The sequence below is a fragment of the Lepidochelys olivacea genome, assembly GCF_965140295.1.
Source record: "Lepidochelys olivacea isolate rLepOli2 genome assembly, chromosome: 1".
NCBI classification, from domain to species: domain Eukaryota; kingdom Metazoa; phylum Chordata; order Testudines; family Cheloniidae; genus Lepidochelys; species Lepidochelys olivacea.
Window position 1 is genome coordinate 121,888,134 of NC_140411.1, and position 21,461 is coordinate 121,909,594.

The 21,461-nt window shown below is 44.4% G+C and overlaps 1 protein-coding gene across 2 annotated transcripts in view; it reads right to left on the reverse strand.

Moving 5' to 3' along the window:
• Nucleotides 1–19,675, reverse strand: part of TMEM131 (transmembrane protein 131) — a 184,766-nt gene extending 165,091 nt beyond the window's left edge. Inside the window, exon 1 of one of the 2 annotated variants that reach the window (XM_084638837.1) lies at nt 19,386–19,675. In XM_084638837.1, coding sequence (XP_084494963.1) covers nt 19,386–19,530 — 145 coding nt within the window. In that variant the 5' untranslated portion in view covers nt 19,531–19,675. The remainder of the gene's footprint in view (nt 1–19,385) is intronic. The other variant, XM_084638836.1, reaches the window with a different exon arrangement.
• Nucleotides 19,676–21,461: the final 1,786 nt, after the last annotated feature.

The window sequence follows — 21,461 nt, forward strand, 5'->3', positions numbered from 1 at the left end:
AATGTCATTCATTGTATAGCTATGTACTTGTCATTATATCAAGATTCATAGCATGCATTCGCACACATTAGTATGTTAGTATAACTAGAACTGGATGAGTAAGTTTTATAACCTTGACAATACCTGACAAAGAAACAGACTACATTAGTCTTCCCAATCTTTCCCCCAGCAAGTATAAAAATTGAGACCACTCGATTTGAAAAAAAAACACCATAGATTTTTTTTAAAAAACAATTTATTTGGTTCAGATGAGCTATAAAGTACACTTTGATCTTGCTCAAATGAAACACTGAGATTTTTGAACAAAGTTATAGTCCATAGTCCACCCAATAGAACAGACATTACTAATAGGATGATGGATAACCTACGAGAAGGAAATTGAGCAGCATGTGGAATACTTGAAGGGAAAAAGTAATATGTCTTAATAGGTGTCTAATATATGCAGTGATACAAAGGAGAAGGAAAACAAGATAGGAGTTTGCACTTGGGAGAAATGGACAGCATGCCATGAAACATATACATAGGATATATGACTGCCATGCTCACTCAGTGAAACTTTTCATAAAAAACTTAGAAATTCCAAGAACAGAAAATAGTGTTGAAAGTTGTATGCTTTCAGTAAAAACCACTTTTCAACAGTTTCATTGGAGAACAGAAGCTTATTCTGGCACAAGACACACAGACAAATTAGGCAGCTGATTGCTGCAAGCTGTTCAAAAAAGGCCTACTCTCATTAGAGATGAACTAACTGATTCAAGTAACACAAAAACCAGCCTGAACTTTTATCTGTCTCCTAAGACATAATATTTTGGGTTGAGAATTCAGAACGTCACTCTGCCCCTACATCACCTCACAGAGCTCTAGGGGCAGAAAAGGACCAGCCAGCTGTCCTTTTCAAATGAGGTGCTCTTGCTGATTTTGTAGCCAGATGACCGGTTTTCTTCCTTTGCAGGGGTCTGTGCACAGATAAAACAAAATCTTCTCTAAAGGGAGTCTAGATGGAACCATCATGGCCAAGGTTATAAATATACATTAAGAGAGCATCACAGACCACGGGGAACTGGACTGAGACCAAAAACTCATATCATATAGAACTTTCATTTGCTCTTTTCACTTCCCCATGACCTTAAACACCCACTCCCCTTCCTGCCCTCCCTTCTCCAGCAAAGGGCTAACACTTGTGTGGAAAATACTCAGTGACAATTAAACCATCTACAACTGAAGTAGAGATTTTATACAAGGCTAAAAGTGTACCAACTAGGTTTTTAAAAATAAATATATAAACAGATTAAGCTAAACTGGAAACAAACTAACTTTTGTTGAATAACTAAGAACAATGCATTTGTTTTGTGGTAGTCTTATCACAATTTGTACATACTAGTTTTGAAACTCAAGACAGAAAAACATTGAGACAAAGCAGGACAGACACCTTTTGCTATTCCTTTTTATACAGTAGCTCTTTACTTCAGTGAATGCTTTCTGGGAGTTGTTACATGATTTCTTTTTCCCGTAGCTGGACATGGATTTTGTCCACTTGTCTCATCCACTTTTAGTTTAGCTTTGCATCAGGGTTTGCTTTAGTAGTTCTATTAGTAAAGTCCTGTTTTTGAAAGCCAGCCATAAACAGAAGGTGCCAACACACTCCTGATTCATACAGGAGATGGACAAGAGCACTTTAACCTAGCCTGGGGGAATGGAAGTGAGTCAGCCTCAGGCCCTGTTCAAACAGACCCTACCCTAGGGGCACCTGTCACTTTTTAAGAGCTAGAAAAAGCGTACCAAGGTTTCTCTTCAAAGAGAGCAAGAAATTCCATTAACATAATGTGCTGGGCAAAAAAAAGAGTTTGCAAGGAACTATATATGCCTACTAGTAGAAAGAGATTAAGTGCTCTCACTGACTGTTACCCATACTTAGAGGTTTCAGAGTAGCAGCCGTGTTAGTCTGTATCTGCAAAAAGAAAAGGAGGACTTATAAATTTGTTAGTCTAAGGTGCCACAAGTACCCTTTCTTTTTACCCATACTTAGATGATCTTTTGTTCCAATGCACAGATGACCCCTAATGCCGATGAGAATTCAAATGTACAACATTGATGGGAATCTTGTCCGGGAGGGTGCAAGTCGCATGCACACACTAGTGTGACCAGGGACAGCTGCCAGTGAGCCTGGTGCCTGTCCCAGTAGGCAGGGCTGGGGGCAGCACAGCCGCACCGGAGGAGCTGCACAGGCTGGGCGCTGGCTCCTGCGAGCAGCAGCCCGACATGCTGCTGCTTTCACCGCTGTGGTTCCTGGCCTGGTCACTGACTGTTACCCTGTTGGTCTCACTTGTTGTCACTAGAGCCCTGCAGCTCTGTAGATATAACCTTCTGTATCAGCGCAGGGCTCTAGTTTTTTTTACTTTTTATGCATCACCACCAGTAGTAAGGCTCAGTAACCTAAACTAGGCCTTCAGTTATACCTCTGCCAATCTACTGTTTTCATTTGCACAGTTATAACTGATTGGAACTAATGTCGAAACAGAGTTACTCACAACGTATCACTTAACAGTGAAAGGGGCAAAGCAACAGTCACTCCAAGCTGTCACTGTCCTTTGCCCCATCCTCCCCAGTTAGGGTTGCCAGGTGTCTGGTTTTCGACCAGAAAGTCCAGTCCGAAAGGGAACCTGGCGGTTTCCAGTCAGTACTGCCTGCACACTAAAAGTTGGTTACCAGAGTAACTGCAATCAGCCTCCCCACCAAGAGGGAAGAGCAGCAGCTGCTACCTGGAGGAGCTGGTCAGTAGTTGACAGAGAACTGGCTCCCAGACACAAAGCTCCAGCCTCCGGTGGAGAGGTAGGTACCAGTGCCACCACTGCCCCTCGCTCCATATTCTGACCTTCCCCCAATTCCTCCTGGCCCCTCACTTCAGGGACTGACCTCCCCACTGTGCCCCAATTGCCCCCAGACCCCCTCTCCTTTTTTAAGTCAGAGCCTGACCGCTGTGTCCTAACTGGGCAGGCGGGAAGGCTCCACACCAGCTCCTCCCAGCCTGGCTCTGCAGATGGCAGGTGAGTCCCGCGACAGGGGGGCAGAGTGAGCAATGGGGGGGGGGGGTAAGGTCTCCGGGAGAAGAGGCAGAGCAGGGGATGGGGCAGAAATAAAGCAGAAATAAATAAAGAGCAGAAAAAGCCTTCCTTTTGGAAAGTACATTAATATTACCTAGATATTGTTTAGCAAAGTGACTAAATACCTTGTACCGTGGAAGCACAGATGAGTAGGAAGAGGCGGGCTGAAACATGTAATAAGATCAGAGAAGAGAGCGCATGGGGGAGTACAAGAACAGAAAAAGTGATGAGGGCAAAACAAGAGGAAGCATACAAAAGGAGAGATCATCATAGGCTTTTGGAAAAGAACAAACCACAAATATTAGTTAAGAGAGCACAATATATATTTGGAAGTTCCAATGTGTTTAACTGAAAAGAATTCAAATTGAGTCCATCTGCCTGAGAAACCTTAAAGTAGACAGATTCTCAAACATGGATGTACAACACCTTCCCAAAAAATCAGACCCTTTTATAGAGTAAAACTTTAAAATGAGACGCAACTATCATCATCATCCAGTCTGACCTCCTACATAACAAAGGCCATGTAATTACTGTGTCAAGACCATAACTTCTGTCTGAACTAAAGCACCTTTTAGAAATTGGTTTAATCTGTATTTAGAGGTTTCAAGTGACAGAATTCCCTGCATCCCTTACTAAATTGTTCCAAAGATTAATTAACCTCATGGTTCAAAACATGCACCTTTTTTCCAGTCTGAATTTGTCTAGTTTCGGTTTCCAGTCATCGGATTTTCCTATGCCTTTGTCCGATTAAAAGAGCCCTCTATCAGAAATCTCTTCCCTAGGTAGGTACTTCTAGATCATGATGAAATCACTTCTCAACCATCTTAGATAAGATCTATGTATCTTAAGTCTCCCTAAAAGACTAGTTTTTCAGAACGCAAAATCATTCTTGCATCTCTTTTCTGAATTCTTTCCAATTGGGGAAAAAAAAAATTCAAGTGTTGATACCAAAACTGGACACAGTAATCGTTTCACCAACGCCATTTCACTTGGTGAAATTCCACGGCCTACTATGTTAGGCAGGTGGTCAGGCTAGATTAAATGAAGGTTACTCAACTGTAACTGGAGTTGTGCTATAGAATCATAGAATATCAGGGTTGGAAGGGACCTCAGGAGATCATCTAGTCCAACCCCCTGCTCAAAGCAGGACTGATCCCCAATTAAATCATCCCAGCCAGAGCTTTGTCAAGCCTGACCTTAAAAACTTCTAAGGAAGGAGATTTCACCACCTCCCTAGGTAACGCATTCCAGTGTTTCACCACCTCCTAGTGAAAAAGCTTTTCCTAATATCCAACCTAAATCTCCCCCACTGCAACTTCTTCAAGTGGTCTCTGCACATTCCTACTTATTGGATGCACCTGCAATGGAGCCTGGGACCTGGAATGTTTTGTAGTGGTGCCCACTGGAGCACACTTGTGCACCTTCCTTCACTGTTCCTAAACACTGAAGGCAAGGTACTCCAGTCACCTCTGCTCCTACCACCACCTTCTCAGATCCAAGACTATAATTAGGACTCTGAGGAAGAGGAGAAGGTAGGCAGGAAGTGTGAATATGCAAAGTCCATCTCAAAGAAGTCCAGTTACAGGTGAATAATCTTCATTTCTTCTTCAAGTGGCCTCTGTACATTTCCACTTATGGGACAGTTTGATCAACAGTACTGTCATGCAAGGAAGGTGGAGACAAGGAGTTCTAAATAAACAATGACAGAAGTAATGCTCTACTAAACAGAACATCTGATCAGAATGCTAGGTCTGCTGCAGAGATTGGCAACCTTTGGCCTGCAGCCCGCCAGGGTAAGCCCCCTGGCAGGCCAGGCCAAGCCCCCTGGCAGGCCGGGCCGGTCTGTTTACCTGCCGCGTCCGCAGATTCGGCTGATCGCAGCTCCCCTGGCCGCGGTTTGCTGCTCCAGGGCAATGGGGGCTCCGGGAAGTGACACAGGCTGAGGGATGTGCTGGATACCGCTTCCCGCAGCCCCTGTTGGCTTGGAGCGGCGAACAGCAGACGTGGCAGGTAAACAAACCGGCCCGGCCCGCCATGGGGCTTACCCTGGCGGGCCGCGGGCCAAAGGTTGCCAATCTCTGGTCTAGTGCATAGCATTTTGTAAACACATGGCTAGAGCTCCATCCTGTAGCTCTGCAGATTTCCACAATAGGAATATGCTTAAGCCATGTCACAGAGGCCATTTTTTCCCTTGTGGAATGGGCTCTAACCCCTATCTGGAAAGGGAGAGGAACAGAGGCCAATTTGTAGCTCTGTTCAATGCACAGCATAACCCACTTAGATAGACCATTTCTTCAAAAACTGCCTTTTATTTTGTGCATAAGATTTTGTGACTTTTTAAAATGCTTTGATTCTATTTAGGTAGAAAGCTTTTAGTATCTGGTATGTGGATGTTTACATGATGTTTGGGAAGGAATATTATTAGATAAATGATTGGCTGAGATGGAAATCAATTATTACTTTGGGAAAGAATTTAGGATGGGGATGGAGAACAACTTTGGCTTTGCGGAAAACTGTGAAGGTCACATCAGTCATCAGCATGCAGTTTGCGTACTCTTCTGGCAGATGCTATGGCTATTATAAATGCTGTTTTGATTGATAGACAAACAGTGAACATTCAGAGGCTCAAAGGGCAGCTCCATAAATTGAGTAAGCACTAAATTAAGTTCCCATGATGGAGCTGAACCTTTGACTAGAGGATAGATGCTTACTAGACCTTTCATAAATCTCTTTACTGTGCCATGAGTAAATACAGTTCTGTTATCAATGAGTATGTGGTAAGCACATATGACAGCTAAATGAATTTTCACAGACAATAAGCAGATATCAGAAAGTTCCAAGCAACGCACACAGAGACTGGATTGGAGCTGAAGCTGGGACTATGTTATTGGATGCCCAAACTGTAAGCCTTTTTCACTTGAAGTCGTAGACTTTGTGAGTTGATTGTTTCAGGAAATATATCAAGACGTGGCAACCGAACTAACAGATCTAGAGACGTCCTATGGCCCATGCTATCAGGTATACTGAATGGAAGAGTGCAGTGATAAATCTGGCTGTTCTGAGACAACAGGTGATAGGGAGAAAAGACAGTCTTTTTGTTCTGTGTTTGTACAGCACCTAGAACAATGAGGTCCTGGTTCATGACTGGGGCTCCTAGGTGCTACAGTAATACAAGTAAATAAATAAATAAACAAACAAACTCCTCTGGAGAGATGAAGGAAGCCTGGAAACCACTGTCATAACCATATTATTATTGACTGTGTCTTGCTTTATCTTCTGTGTTACTTTTTGGATGAGAGGAAACCAGTTGAGTAGAAATGCATCCTAAAAGGAATGCTCTCCTGCTCTCAAGCAGAACACTGGGCACTTGGCATTGTGCTTTGCTGCAAACAGATCTATTTACAGATAACCCACAGACATGCAAAGATGTCATCTGGTGGTGTGTTTACAGACCATTCATGCTGTTCTCGTCTGCTCCAGCTCATTTGACCTGCCAGGTTGTTGCTTTTGCCCACCTGATGTAGAGCTATGTGGTAAAGTGTGATGATACACCAATTCCACGGTGCTACAGCTTCTCTGCACAGCTGAGTGGAATGACCTCCTCTACTTGTTTACAAGTAAGGAAGGAAAACTTTGAGAGCGCAGTAAATTGCCCTCATTATTAGTATGTATTTTTTCCCCACACAGCCCGATGACAATGAATTAGTAATTTGTTGAAATAGGCTCTCCTCCCAAAGTTGGAGGCTCTGAAGGCGATACCTGTAGATAAAACGGGATTGATGCTCTCTCTCTCTTTCAGGACACTGCAACCCTTCTCTTGGGGGAGTCAACTTTGAGAACATGTTGTCTGAGCTTCAGAGATCATGTTTTGCTAACCATTGCTACAGAACTCTCATCTTGAGACAAGCATAGATGGGATTTGTAAGTGTAACTGAGATTGTGAGCCCCACCAGTCTGAAGAACAACATTACTATCTGGTAAGAAGTCTTGATGCCTGAGTATAGCTAACTGAATTTTCAGGAATCTTTCTTCTGGTAGAAAGGCTCTGCCTGCTTGTGAATTCAGATCTTCCCTAATGAAGGGAATTCTTTGAGTAGGAAGCATGATTTTTTCCCCCAATTTATTCTAAGTCCCAGTTTCTCCCAATGGAAGCAGGTGCAAGTCGTATCACTGGACAAGCTCTCTTATGATCCCTTAATGTGTGTGTCACGTAACTAAGGGATACATGTACACCCTCTCTTAGATGTGCTGCCACCACAATTAAGTATTTTGTAAACATACAAGGGGTGATAAAAGGGTCAAATGTAAGGATTCTATACGGATAGTGATCTTCCTCCCTCCCCATTCCCCCCCACAAAGAAACGAAGGTATTTGCAATGTGAAAGCCAGAAAGATGTGGAAAATATGCATCCTTTTTCAAACAGAAAGCTCAAAACAAACTTGGGTGGGTAGGGAGGGAATTATTAATGGTAGAGTCAGCATGCACAATTTGAACTTTTTCACGAAGGAGATATGCGCTCTCAGGTTGAAGATGCTTTCAGATAATTTCTGATTCCAAAGAATCCCTTTCCCCTGAATTCCCTTAGAACTTCCTGTATGACCCCTACTTCTACGAACAAGTGAACCTCTGCTTTTAGTAGGTTCTTGTGAGCGGATTCCTGATGAGATAGGGAAGGGGTGGTATGGTGTCAAATTATATGTACTACTTCCTGGATCCACTTGTCTTTATGGATGAAACCACAGTTACTGGAGTGAGAAAATTGATGCTCAAAGGTGTGGAAGGAGGAGGGCGAATAGTTTAAGATTAGTTTGCAGTTCCGGAACCTCATATCAAAACTGTGGTCTAAAACCTGACACAGAAGAAAAGGGTATGATTTATTTGTCCTTTATTTGCTTGCAGCTCTTTTGCCTCCACTGCTGTTGAACTGGAAGTTGTTTGTGCAAAAGCATCTCTGAATGAAATACAAACTGATGATGAAGTGTATTGCTGTCTACAATAATTAAAGACAAGAGCTCCAAACTGTCTCCTTGAGGGTTAATAATCCCCTAGCAATCTAGCTGCTCATCTAGCATCTAATCTTCTCCAGGACTATCAGTCCTTGCACTGAGCAAGCCATCATCTATGAATGAAAGTTTTTCCACATGTGCTCTGGTTTCAGGTGGAAGATGAGATCATCTAAGGCAATGTCTATACTACAGACCTTAAAGCAGCTCAGCTGCACCAATGCAGCTGTAGTATCTCCCAGGTAGCCACTCTATGCTCATGCGAAGAGCGCTCTCTGTCACCATAATTAAACCCACGCCCAGTGAGCAGCGGTAGCTATGTCAGCGGGAGAGTGTCTCCAGTTCACATAGCACTGTCTACACCACTGCTTCTGTCAGTGTAACTTATGTTGCTCAGGGGTGTGTTTTTTCACACCCGTTAGTGACATAAGTTATACTGACAAAAGTGCTAGTGTAGATGTAGCCTAAGCCATGCATCTTGACCTACTGTGATAGCTGAAACCACTGTCGTTTCTGTAGTGTCTGAAGCATCAAATGAGGATCTAAGGGCTAGATCCACCAAAGGAACTTAGGCATTGCCACATCTAGCTTTTAGGTGATTTGCCACCCAGTGGAATCCACAGCCCCAAGTTTGACACCTACCTGGCTCCCTAACACAATGTTTGGGGAGAGTTAGGTGCTTAAAAACTGAATCCACAAAAGCCAGTCCATTGCACGTGGAGCTAGCCAGTAGAAAATGACTAGAAGGCGGTGAGTCTTAAGTCCTATCCTTCAAGTCAGTTAGGCACCGAGATATAAGCCAGAGGGAGACACCAATCTCTGCTTAGAATTCACAGTTCTAAATCTTTTCCTGAATTCCTTAAAGAGTTAGGTGCTAATCCTCCCCCCACCCATCCACATGAAACACTGAAGAAGGGGGGGGTGGTATGCCTCTCTTATAACTGTTACTCCAACGGTTAGGGTACTCACCTGGGCTGTACAAGAGGTGGATTCAATTCTCTCTGCTTCATGTGGAGAAGGGATACGAACACATATCTCTTTCAATCTCTCCTGTTGAAGCTTTGTCACTACATACAAGTATTTAAATATGTATACAGCCAGAGACTGTGAATGACTCTATAGACCAGTGGTTATGGCACTCACCTGGTCGGGTAGGGAAGGGACCCAGGGTAGTCTCCCTGTTCCAATGCATATTTACATATTGACACAGTGGAACAGTTTCAACAGGAGATAGAGACCCCCACTCCAAAACACCTCATAGCCCAGTGCTTAGGGCGCTCTCCTGATAGATGGAGACTTGTGTTCAAGCCCCTCCTCCACAACAGACAGAGGGTTGAATTTCCCCGTTAGTTTAGTGTGTGGTTTAGGCCTACCGGATTAGGACAGGCAGGCGAGATTGGGAGGGGAATGCTTAGTTTGAGGATCCTACTTGGACTTAGGCACCCAGGTGCCTAGACTGAGGCAACTGTGAACATGCTCACCAGCAGATTTGTAGGCGTCTTGGTGACTAACAGCAGAAATGTGCGTTCATACACATTTAGGAGCAGCTGAGTGGGGGTTCTGAGGACCTCAGTGCCATCTAAATGTTGGATTTAGGCACCCAAGTCACTTTGTAGATTTAACCATGTCCATGTTTAGCTACTAGCTGTCCTTTTATTAAGGCTTTAGCCAATTTCCTTTGCTCTCCAGGCAGATCCTTACCAAAAAAGGCCATTTTGCCCCAGAGATGGTACTGATATCTAAACCTTTAGAGCCTAACAATTAGCAATCCTAATGCCTAGTGAGGCTGAGGAGAAAGCCATCCTGCCCAGAGTATCCAGCTTCTTACCCTCTGTTAAATGGGACAGAAGGCACTTGGGCTGTGAACTGCCGCAGCAACCACCAAGTTAGGAGCAGGAAGACAGAAAGAAAAACCCTTATGTGGTAACTGGTATAGCTTGTCAGCCTTCTTTGACACGGCTTGACCAGAGGCAGGATTTCCCCGAATAGTTTTGGTTGGTTGCAATAATGCTTCTAAAACCGAGTGCAGTGATCTTGCTATTAGGAGGACCCAATATATTGAATACTCGAAGACAGATCTCTTCTATGGACACAGATGTGTTCTTTAAAGGTGAAGCTATTCTGACCACAGTTCATGAAACTGAATAACATCTTCTGGTGAGGAAGATGCTGAAGTCATCAGGGGGACATTTGATCATTAGACGTCGAATCCACGTTCTGGTATGAGTCCCATCGGTTCCTCTTCTCTGAGCGAAGAAGGGGATTACTTTGGGACTACTATCTTTGGGAATGCTCAATATACCCAGATAATCTAAACTAAAATGATACATGAGATTTTCCCTGACCTTTAGGAGGTGCTAGATTTCTGTAAGGATGATGATTTGTACCAAGGAAGGAATTGCTAAATCTGCTAATATTTAGTATCACATTCCCAATCATAGTACTTACTTGGTTAACGATACAATCTTGTGTGTGTACTGCATGGAGCATTTAACATTTATTTGGGTCCACTTCTACCTCAGCTGACGGGAACTGAGCTGGTATATTAACCCACTTATCGTGATCTGATTCAGTGACAGATCGCAGATCCAATATCAGTTCCAAGGCAGTTAGTAAAAGGACAACTAATGCCTTGGAATTCTTGAAACGGAAAAGGGGGAGACAAAAGATGAGGTGTTTTAGGGGAAGGAAGTGATATGGCTGGGGAAATCTGAATTTCCTCTGATCTTCTGTCTCTTTTCCAGGTGGGAGGTCGGAGCAGGAAGCGGCCCTATCACTCTGCCCAGGGAATATACAGTTCTCTATCTCAGTGGTTCACAAATTTTTTTTTTTTTTGGCAGACCACTTGAAAATTGCTGAGGGTCTCAACGGACCACTTAATGATCTTTCCAAATGTTGTTTGTATCATTAGCTAACTATTGTAAAGCGCTTTGAATAAAAGCGCTATATAAAAATAAACTTAACTTTTTTGTTCGACAAATAAAAGCACACAACTCTTACTTTAATAACAGTAGTCTTACCTTTCTAATGCGATGGATGTGCCCTCTCTCCCCTGCCACAGCAGCCACAGAGCTGAGACTGGGAAGGAGGGCCCTCCAGCAGCTGCAACCCTGGAGCTGGGGAAAGTTGCCTCTTTCTCTGGCCGCCACAGCCCTGCATGTCCCAAATTCCCCACACCCGCTCTTCTCACTCCACTGCCCCCTCCCACTTACCCCCATTCCTCCCAAAGCCACCACCTCACCTTTCATGTGCGTCTTCTCCAGGGTCCAGGCACCTAAATTAGTAGAGCCACTCTTACACAGCTCCACTTATTAGGTGGGTGGCCCTTCATTCTCTCGTATGCAGCTGCCCAGGTGCACAACTTAGAAGGAACTATCCACAGACCACCTGAATGGAGCTTGTGGACTACAGTTTGGGAACTTTTGCTCTAATTAGATAATAGTTCTAACGGCAAATTTGAGCAGTACCTAGGCGACTACCATTATAGTGGATGCTGAGGAGTCAAAATTACCTGGAACTGATATGCTTGCTACATTAAGGGCACACCCCTTCCTTTGGAATTTTCCCTGCACTGAGGCAGTAACTTTTAGTCTAGGTTCCAGGTGATGTTTTCAGAACTGACTCTAAAGGACAGAGACACAGAACAATCCATGGTTTTGCTTACACAAGCTATATCTCAGGACCTACGCTTATTCTGAACCAAAGCTGTCATATCTGAAGGGCACACCCATAAAGATCTTCTAACAAAGGTCAAGATATATAGGGTTCCATTGTGTCTAGAACTAAAATCAAATGATTTAGGACCCTTTGGTACCAGAGGTTTGGTTTTCACTCCATGATAGGAGGATACTACCTTCAGGTTGGATTTTGGGCTGCATTTTATTCCCTAGGAAGTGAAAGGCTGATGCAAGCCCAACAGTACTCATGGAACTAATAGTTACAGAGCTGGAGGGCTTGCATAGCCTCCTGAAGCAGCAAGTCTTGGAGTTTAGTTTGATGCACCACTCCAAGAGCTTGCAAGTTGCTGCAGATCGCACACTGTGAAGAAGGGTATTCTGCCTCCAAGCAAACTAGACACCTGGTATGGGAATACAAAGCCTCTTCCCCTTCACTACGATCCATGAGCCCACATGAACTAACAAAATGTCAGAATAAAAGTAATAAATCTAAACAAATCTCAGCTAAGGGATCTAACTGAGATACAATCTTCAAAGGGGTTGGATCTGGGTGGATCAGCCAGGAGAGGTCCCTGGTCCATCTACTGTGCAGCTGTAAAGAACTGAGGAAGCAGAGCACCACACCCCGTTCTATGGCCTAGCATTCAATATGGTCAGAAAAAGTACAGGGAGGGGCAGGAGGCGGCACAAATGTTTCACAGCAGTGCCTGCTGGAGTACATTTTTTTCCACTATCCAAGCCACACCACTGGCACATCCCAGGAATGGAGTTTTGTCTCAGTTAGATTCCTTAGTTAGCAAAGATTCATTTAGATTCATTGCTGCATCTGAAGAACACAGAGATTTCTGCTGGCCTTAGTCTATGAACGTATGTATAACCTTGCATTTTGATAAACCTATCTTACCAAACAATATAGATTACTCTGTAGAACTGACCTGTTATTATTTTCCATCCCACCAATCTGTTCTAGTTTATATTTTCTTGCAAATCCCTGATGAAGATTTAATATCACTGGAACAAGAACAGAACCTTATTCCCTGCAGAGCCTCACTAGAAGCAATCCCATTGTATAATTCCCATTTAGAGTTACTTTGAGATTTATCAGTTAACCAGTTTTAATCCATTTAATATGTACTACACCGATGTCAAACTGAGGACCCAAAAACTGAGGCAACCAATGAACATACAGCCCATCAAGTATCCAGCTAATTTCTTCACTCTTCATAAAGAAAGAACATAAAGCAACAAAGAACATTTTGACTACTGTTTACTTCCATTAGCCCCGCAGAGCCAGTAAGCAAGTGAATGAGCTAGATTCTGTTCTGGCTTGCACTTCAACAATCACAGATCCTTCAGTTTGCAATGCATGGCCCACAAAAGCCCATCTTTCGTTTTCAGATTCCAGACTGAGTTGCAGAGCTTATAGTAGGAAACGTAATCTTTGTACTTGTAAACTGAGTGGATCTCATCTGGGAATCATTGAGAGAACACAAATATGGAACCAAAAGCCAAGTCATGTTTTGAAGCAGAACTGCACTTTAAAAGTTAGCCAAATATGTTGTACAATAGATACCCAACATGAACTTTTATATGAAATTGTACTGCATTCAGCCAATACCTTAATTAAAGTTATCCAAATGGCTCAATGCAGATAATTCAAAAATATTGCAATACTGATGACTTGGATGTCATGTTGATTAAAACTAAAAACATCAATATATATTAACTGTATTACAACACCACATACAGGCTTGAGCACAGTTTGGGACCTTTGCTAGGCACTATACCAGTGGTTCCCAAACTTTAACAACCTGTGAACCCCTTTCACAGAAAACATCAAGTCTTCCAAACCCCCTCCTAAAAATGAATATTTCCAGGGATTTTCTCCTTTACCCGAGTATAAATTATAAAAGCAGTGATCTTGAAAATATAAAATTTGTTTATGACATGCTTATTACACACAATTTATTATTAATTATCTATCATTACAGTATTTTTATTACATTATGAAAACAGCAACACTCTTCCAAGATCTCACTTTCATAGCTTGTATCACTTTGAATAAGCCTGTTATAAGACAAGGCTCCTATGTTTCATCAAGGAGTATCAGATGTGAAACAGCATGAAGGTATTTAAGAAGCCAACTCGAAGAGTTCCTCCTACACAAGCATTCAGGTCTTGAGCAGCCAGGCAAACAACACACGTTACAACAAAGCTTAAACTTGTTCGCCATAATAATTTTAAAAACAATACTAGCTGTCCATTTAATTTTAAAAACAGCAAAAAATATCCACCTTCCTTTCCATTTCTTATAAGGAGTCTTGAAGTTTAAATCTCCTCGGTGTGATAGATACGCTTGCTTTGATCAGCTTAGCTCTTGGAAGTCCAGGGGCTCCGGGCTGCTGGCGCCGTGCTGCCTGGGGTGCCTAGGGACAGCTCTGTCCACCATTAGGGAATTCCCCCCCACCCCGAGAACCCCCTGTAACATTTCACGAACCCCAGTTTGGGAACCACTGCACTATACAAACATAATAATGAAAGACTTCCCGGAAGAACTTACAGCCTAAGGCCCAGAACTTGCAATTTGTTGACTTTAATGGTGCTCCATGAGCACAGCAGTCTGCCCGCATGCAAAGAATTGCAGGCTTGGGGCCTATACATAGAAGACAAAAGATGGAAGGAGAAACATATCTAAGTGAAATGACTTTCCAAACGCTACACATCATGTCAGCTGGGAGTAGAATCCAGGGCTCCTGACTCCCTATCCACTAGACTATGTTGAATATTGGAAAAGGTATGGAAAAGGGCAACAGAAATGACTAGGGATATGGAACAGCTTCCATATGAGGAAAGATTAATAAGACTGGGACTTTTCAGCCTGGAAAAAGAGATGACTAAGAGGGGATATGACAGAGGTCTGTAAAATCATGACTGGTACGGAGAAAGCAAATAAGGAAGTGTTATTTACTCCTTCACATAACACAAGAACTAGGGGTCACCAAATGAAATTAATAGGCAGCAGGTTAAAAAAAAGAAAAGAAATAGTAGTATTCCTTCACACAACGCACAATCAACCTGTGGAACTTTTTACCAGAGGATGTTGTGAAGGGCAAGACTATCATAGGGTTCAAAAAATAACGAGGTAAGTTCATGGAAGATAGGTCAATCAACGGCAATTAGCCAGGATGGGCAGGTATGCAAAATCATGCTTGGAAGTGTCCCCAGCCACTGTTGCCAGAAGCTGGGAATGGGCGACAATGGATGGATCACTTGATCATTACCTGTTCATTCCTTCTGAACACCCGGCCTTGGCCACTGTCAGAAGACAGAATATTGGGCCAGATGGACCATTGGTCTGACCCAGTATGGCTATTCTTATGACTACACTGTCTACCATATTTAATTTGGCTAACAACGAAAGAATATGGGTTAACAGAACCAGTAACGATAAATGACAACCATGACCTAACCACTTACTATTCCTTTCTTATTGATACAAATAGAAATGACAAACTTCCTTGGCTGAAAGTTCTTAACTTTCATCATACATTAAAACAGCAAGATGTAGCACAAACCACTTAGCTTTCCAATTATCTACAATTTCTCAGTGACAGGGTAAAAAATGTACCACTCTGCTTCACTAACAGTTGTTTGCCTCATGTTGTTTATTATTTTGGTGTGCTAATTCAGTGTAACAGAATAAGCATCCTTTGAGTTCAAGCGTAGAGAGAAAGTGACTCACCCAGCTTCACATGGGAAGTCTTCAGCAGGACTGAAAGCAGAAGAGGATTTTCTGGGTCCCAGTACAGACCATCTTTTCTATCTTAAATGGTAGTTAAGATTACCATTAATGTCCAGTTGCTATCTTTCAAAGATAAATATCAAGGACTTTAGAAGAGTAAGTCAAACATGCAAAGGTATTTGCTCATGTTGACTTGTCAGTTGTTAGGTTTGTTTAAATAAAAGCTGTTCCAATGTGAGCACTAAAGAGCATCTTTAAGAGATACACTTTCAGGGACTAAATAAGCTATTACCAACAGGAGAGTGGGTTTGTGGGGGGGGGGGAGAGAAAACCTGGATTTGTGCTGGAAATGGCCCACCTTGATTATCACACACATTGTAAGGAGAGCGATCACTTTAGATAAGCTATTACCAGCAGGAGAGTGGAGTGGGGGGGAGAGAAAACCTTGTGTAGTGGTAAACACCCATTTTTTCATGGTTTGTATGTATAAGAACATCTTCTGTATTTTCCACAGTATGCGTCCGATGAAGTGAGCTGTACCTCACGAAAGCTTATGCTCAAATAAATTGGTTAGTGTCTAAGGTGCCACAAGTACTCCTTTTCTTTTTGCAAATACAGACTAACACGGCTGTTACTTTGAAACCTGTCAGCTACCTAACAGTCATGCTCTCTCTGCTCCAGTCTTATGAAATGGCAGGAAAGACAACTATCGGAAGTTAAAAGAAAAGGAGTACTTGTGGCACCTTAGAGACTAACCAATTTATTTGAGCATAAGCTTTCGTGAGCTACAGCTCACTTCATCGGATGTATGCTGTGGAAAGTGTAGAAGATCTTATTATATACACACAAAAAGCATGAAAAAATACCTCCTCCCACCCCACGCTCCTGCTGGTAATAGCTTATCTAAAGTTAACTGAGTAGTCAGGTGCTCATTAGTCAGTTGCAAAGCAGGGATTTTGTGCTGCATTATTCTGGAAAGTTGTTTTCCAGGGTCAGCTTTTGTATAAAAGTTATATATTGAATACAAAGAGAACAAAGACAAAACAACTGTACAAGTTGAAGGTGAGGAAAATGCTGTCAATATGCTGAATGGCAGAGGTTCCAAATCAACTGCTAGAAAGCAACATTAAAACTCTTCCTGAACGTGGCCTGGCTCAGACTTAGATAAACTTCCATCAGGCACGGATTCCAGAGACTTATATTGAAAGCAAGGACTAGTACCACTTCTATGCCTTGCCAAGTTTTAGACCTTGACTGGTTAGTAACCAAAAAACTGGAAGATATCAAATGATCTTGAAATCGCCATTTGACAGTAGAGTAGGACACTTTCACAACAATAAGAAAGGAAAGCCTGAACTACAGATAGCTGCAAAATTTTAAAGAAGAGTAGTTAAATTTAAGTTTTTTGTCCTTATGGCTGATGACAGAATCTTCAAACTGAGTGAATTCAGTATTTTCTTACTCAGCTGACCAATTCCAGTCCCTCTGCTACTTCCCCAAACAACAACAATTAAAAAAAAAGAAAGAAAAGATTAACAGCATTCTGAAAAGTCTCCCTGATGCTCTTCAGAACCATATGGGTAGTAATGACAATGACAGATATCAGTCAGTTTCAGTCTGGATATGGACTTCTATCCACTTTAAGGCTGGGCTACACAATTTTTGTACCAGTATAACTAGTTTTGTTTAGAAACTAATCTAGTTAAAGCAGTATGACCTGATACTACAGACACTGTTTATAACTGTATAAAGGTGTTTGTAACAGTATAACTTATTCCCATAAATATGATAGAGGTTCTGTATCCAGGAGTTTTTCTTGGTAGGTAAACCTTAAACCTTCATTGTTCACTTTATCCAGGGCTTCCAATCCGGGCGACATGCAAAAAAGCAAACAACAAAAAGGAGTCTTCTAGAGAGCATGGATGTCAAATTCACTCTGTGGAGATGACTGAAGTATTGCTAGGGTACATTTATAGTCATAAGTTAGTGCTTGTCAGTTTAACTATTGATGCAGTTATACTACTTTCTTGAAAGAACTCAATTGCACCTGCTCAAACTTTGGTCTTGAGTCTCAGACTGCATTTATTTTTCAAAGAATGTCAATACGGAATTGCTCAAACACTGAGGGTGATCAGCCCTCCTAAAGAGTCAACATAAAATAGTGGTCTTAAGGTGGCACTAACTCTAGGGCACAGATCAGTGGTATCGCATTCGGGGATTATTTCAATTAAGAGCTGTCTAGATACAGGTGAGCAAAAAAACACCAGAATGATTATAACCAAACACCGGGCACGGAAATAACCACATTTTGGAAATGTCTACATTTGAACTACCCAATGACTGAGAAGACACCATAGTTATGACTGCTGGGTCTATGAACACCCCACACTCAAATGTTACATTCCTTACCCTTTTTTTTTTAAAACCCCAAACACTAGGGATCCAGCCAGCTCTCTGCTGTGATTCTGTCACTATCATGCCATATCAACACTGCCACCTTAAAATCTACAAAAACAAATGATTAGGTAATTATTAGAATTGATTCTTTGATTAGAAATGGAAGTGTAGCTAAACATATGCTGATCTCTGTGTATATGACACTGGGGTCCCATCCCCCATTTCTCCAGCAGAAACACCTATGCTGCTCTCTCCTCACTTCAAAACTGGAGACTATGGCTCTAGGCCACCTGTCTGGGTTCCCCCGACCTGCTTGTACTTCCCAATTCTCTACCAGTCTCCCTCTCTCTGGGCTTCTATTCTGACATATTTCAGCTCTATCCCTTGTACAGTATGTGTACCTCCACTTCTTGCTTAACCCAGGAACTGCTTCAGCATCTAAGCCATCACAATGTCAGTTTATACTATAAACAGTAACACGGATATTTAAATGTTACTTTTCAGACACTTAAAGACAACTACCTTTTTACCTATTCCATTAGTCCTCTCCACAATATGAGAAGGCACAGCTCAGCAACTCCAACAAAACAAACATAGCATTTCGGGTCAACCCATATTAGAAATAAAATGAGCCAAAAAAAAAAAAAAAGTGGTATAGGAGTTTTCAAAACACCAAATTTAAAAGCCTTTTCCTGAATTTCACCAAACTCAAACAAAAAATACCCTCTATCCTACACAGTGACTAGGTTCGGCCTGCCAAAAGTTCTGGGGGACGGGTGGGTGTCAATCTCTTAGCGGAGCAGTTGGGGGGGGGGGTAATCTGTGCAAAAGCGTCTGATAATGGGCAGCTGCCTTCGAACTGAAGCATGGGGAAGCGCCCGCAAGGGAAGGTGTTTTACCAGACGGCACCAGCTTCCCCCTGCCACTGCCTCAGGGGAAAGTCCCGAGGTGAAGCCCATTCACAAGTTCACCTCAATGTCAACGGCCTCCCGAAAGCTTGCGGACAAGCCTCAACGGCCACCCCTGACCCCTGCTTCTCACCCCCCCACCCACCCACCCGGACCCCCCGGCCCGGGCCCTGGCCTGACCCCCGGGCCGAGGCGGGGCGCGTCAGACCGGCAGTGACAGTCCGGGAAGGGCGGCAGGGAGACCAGCCCCAGCCTGTGAGCTGGCAGCGGCCGGGAGGAGAAGCGAGGCGCTGCGAAGGGACACCCCCACCCGCACAGGGGCCCGGCCGAGGGTGGCAGCGGCCCAGGCACTAGGGGGGACGGGAGCCGCTTCCCCGGCTCAGCTGCCGCCCGCGGCTGGAGCGCTCCGGGTCCCAGCAAACCCCTGAGCAACCGCCCCGGGGGACCCTCCCCAGCCTGGGCCCGGCGCAGGCTGCCAGGATCGGGGCCCCGCTCTGCGGCCAGGCCCCAAACGGTAACGGCGGAGCCCGGGAGCCGGCGCGGGGGCGCCTCTCACCTTCCTGCTCGGCCCGGGCCGTGTGCGCGATCAGCGCGAGCAGAAGCCGCAGCACCGCTCCGAGCCGGGGGGCCCCGGGCGCCCGGCGGGCAGAGCCAGAGCCGGGGCCGCGGGCCGCCGCCGCTACCTCCCGCCTGGCCGTCATGGCGCTGCTGCCGCGAGGTCGGTGTGTCGGCGGGGCCCTGCGAACGGGGCTCCGGGCTCGCTGCGTGCCGGGGCGCGTGTGAGTGTCAGTCACGGCCGGGGCTGGCGGGCGCCTGCCGCACACACACACACACACACAACACCCCCTCCCACCCAGGCAGGCAGGCAGGCAGGGGGCGGGCCCGGCTCCGCCCCCGCCGCGCGAGGGGGGGTTGGAGGGGGGAGTCGCCATCTTAGGTGAGGGCAGGGGAAGCGCGACCCTGTGCGGAGCGGCCCGTGCGGCCGGAAACCGCCTACTCCTCCCTCTGGCGTGAAATGATTGGCGGTGAAACTCCAGCCCCTTTCGACGCCACAGAGCGGAGGGTGTGTGCTATGAAACTAGCCGAGGGAGGGCCTTCGTGCCCGGCGTCAAGATGGCGGCGGGAAGCGCACTCCTGTCCGCCGTGCAGCTCGACGCTCCGTCCCTGCTGCTGGCTACTCTCTATGATGCCTGGGTACATTCTCTATCCCCGCCCTGCCCGCGGCAGCCTGAGGGGAGGGGAGGGTGGATCAATGAGTGGGGGGAGGCTCAGCTGCAGAGACCCCTACAGGCTTGGGGGAGGCCGTTTCCTACAAGGAAGGAGCTATTTCCCCTTGATTTTGTCTCTTTCCCACCTCAGTCTATTGTCCCCCTCCTGCTTTAAATGCGGCTGGAGGGTGCTGCCCTGATCTGCCTGACAAGGTGCTGAACATGTGGGTCCTGCCCCTGGTGCGGGGACATTAATAGGTCCACAGGGCATTGCACGGGAGCAAATTGTCCCTCCCCTCTGACTGCATGGCATGGTACTCTGTGGGTATGTGAGCAATAAAAGGCGAACAGCAAGGGAATTAACCCCCCCCCCACCCCCCGGATAACACTGTTGGTGAGGCAACTACATGATGTAGTGCAGGAGCTTGTATTCCTTTTGAAATGTGTGAAAATTTTGTCATGCCAGTAAAAAAAAATTCACATTTGAAAATTTGTAATGCAAATTTGAAATACAGGGGGATGCTAGGTGTAATGTCAATATGAGGGTATTTAGCCCTGGGATATGTAGTAGAGCCCAGGCATAAACAATGCAAAGGGAAATTCGGTCTCCATGCACATTCAGACAATTCCATGGCTTTATATGCTAAGACTATCAATAAGGAGCCACGTGTGATCATCTTCTCTTCTAGGAGCTGATCTGAGACCATCAGTCATGTCACATAAAGTGGGTCACTGAACAGCAATGACTTTCACTAGCAATGACTTTCATTCACTGCTGACCTGGGCAAGATTAGAGTGAAAAATTGAATATGACCATACCCATACCTTAATCATCCAGTTCCCCACCACAACAGCATTTTTAACCCCTCTTGTTAAGGTTGAATTTCTTGAAATCACATAATTTTTAGAAACTGGAAAAGATTCTGGAGCCCAAAGGGGCCCTAATCCCAGGTTAGCACCTTGTCATTCTGAGGCATGTATTGTGTCTGTTGAGTCAGGGGGAAGTGATGGAAACAGCTACAAGGATGGTTGGGAGTTTTTTTGTTTAGAATATCACCAGGTTAAATCATCACTGCAGTTCACAGCCTATTATTGTTCAATTTTTAAGTTCTCAGCCATTTAGGCTATTTTGCACTTTACACCCACATGACAGCATGGACTTTTATCTAGTAATAATATACTTTGGAGTTATTGGTGTCATACTTTTCATTTTTTGTTTCTTATTGTTGTCTAATGATGCCCGGGCCACCTTGAGACTCTACAGTCTTTCGTTCTTGCTGTTCACTAGAGATACAGTCACACTATAGCAGGGATGGGAATGGCACTAATCTCAAGGGGGAAAGGAGAAAATGAGGTATTCTGCACACCTGAAGCCTCTACATCAGTGGTTCTTAACTTGGGGTGCATGCTCCCCCTGGGGGTGC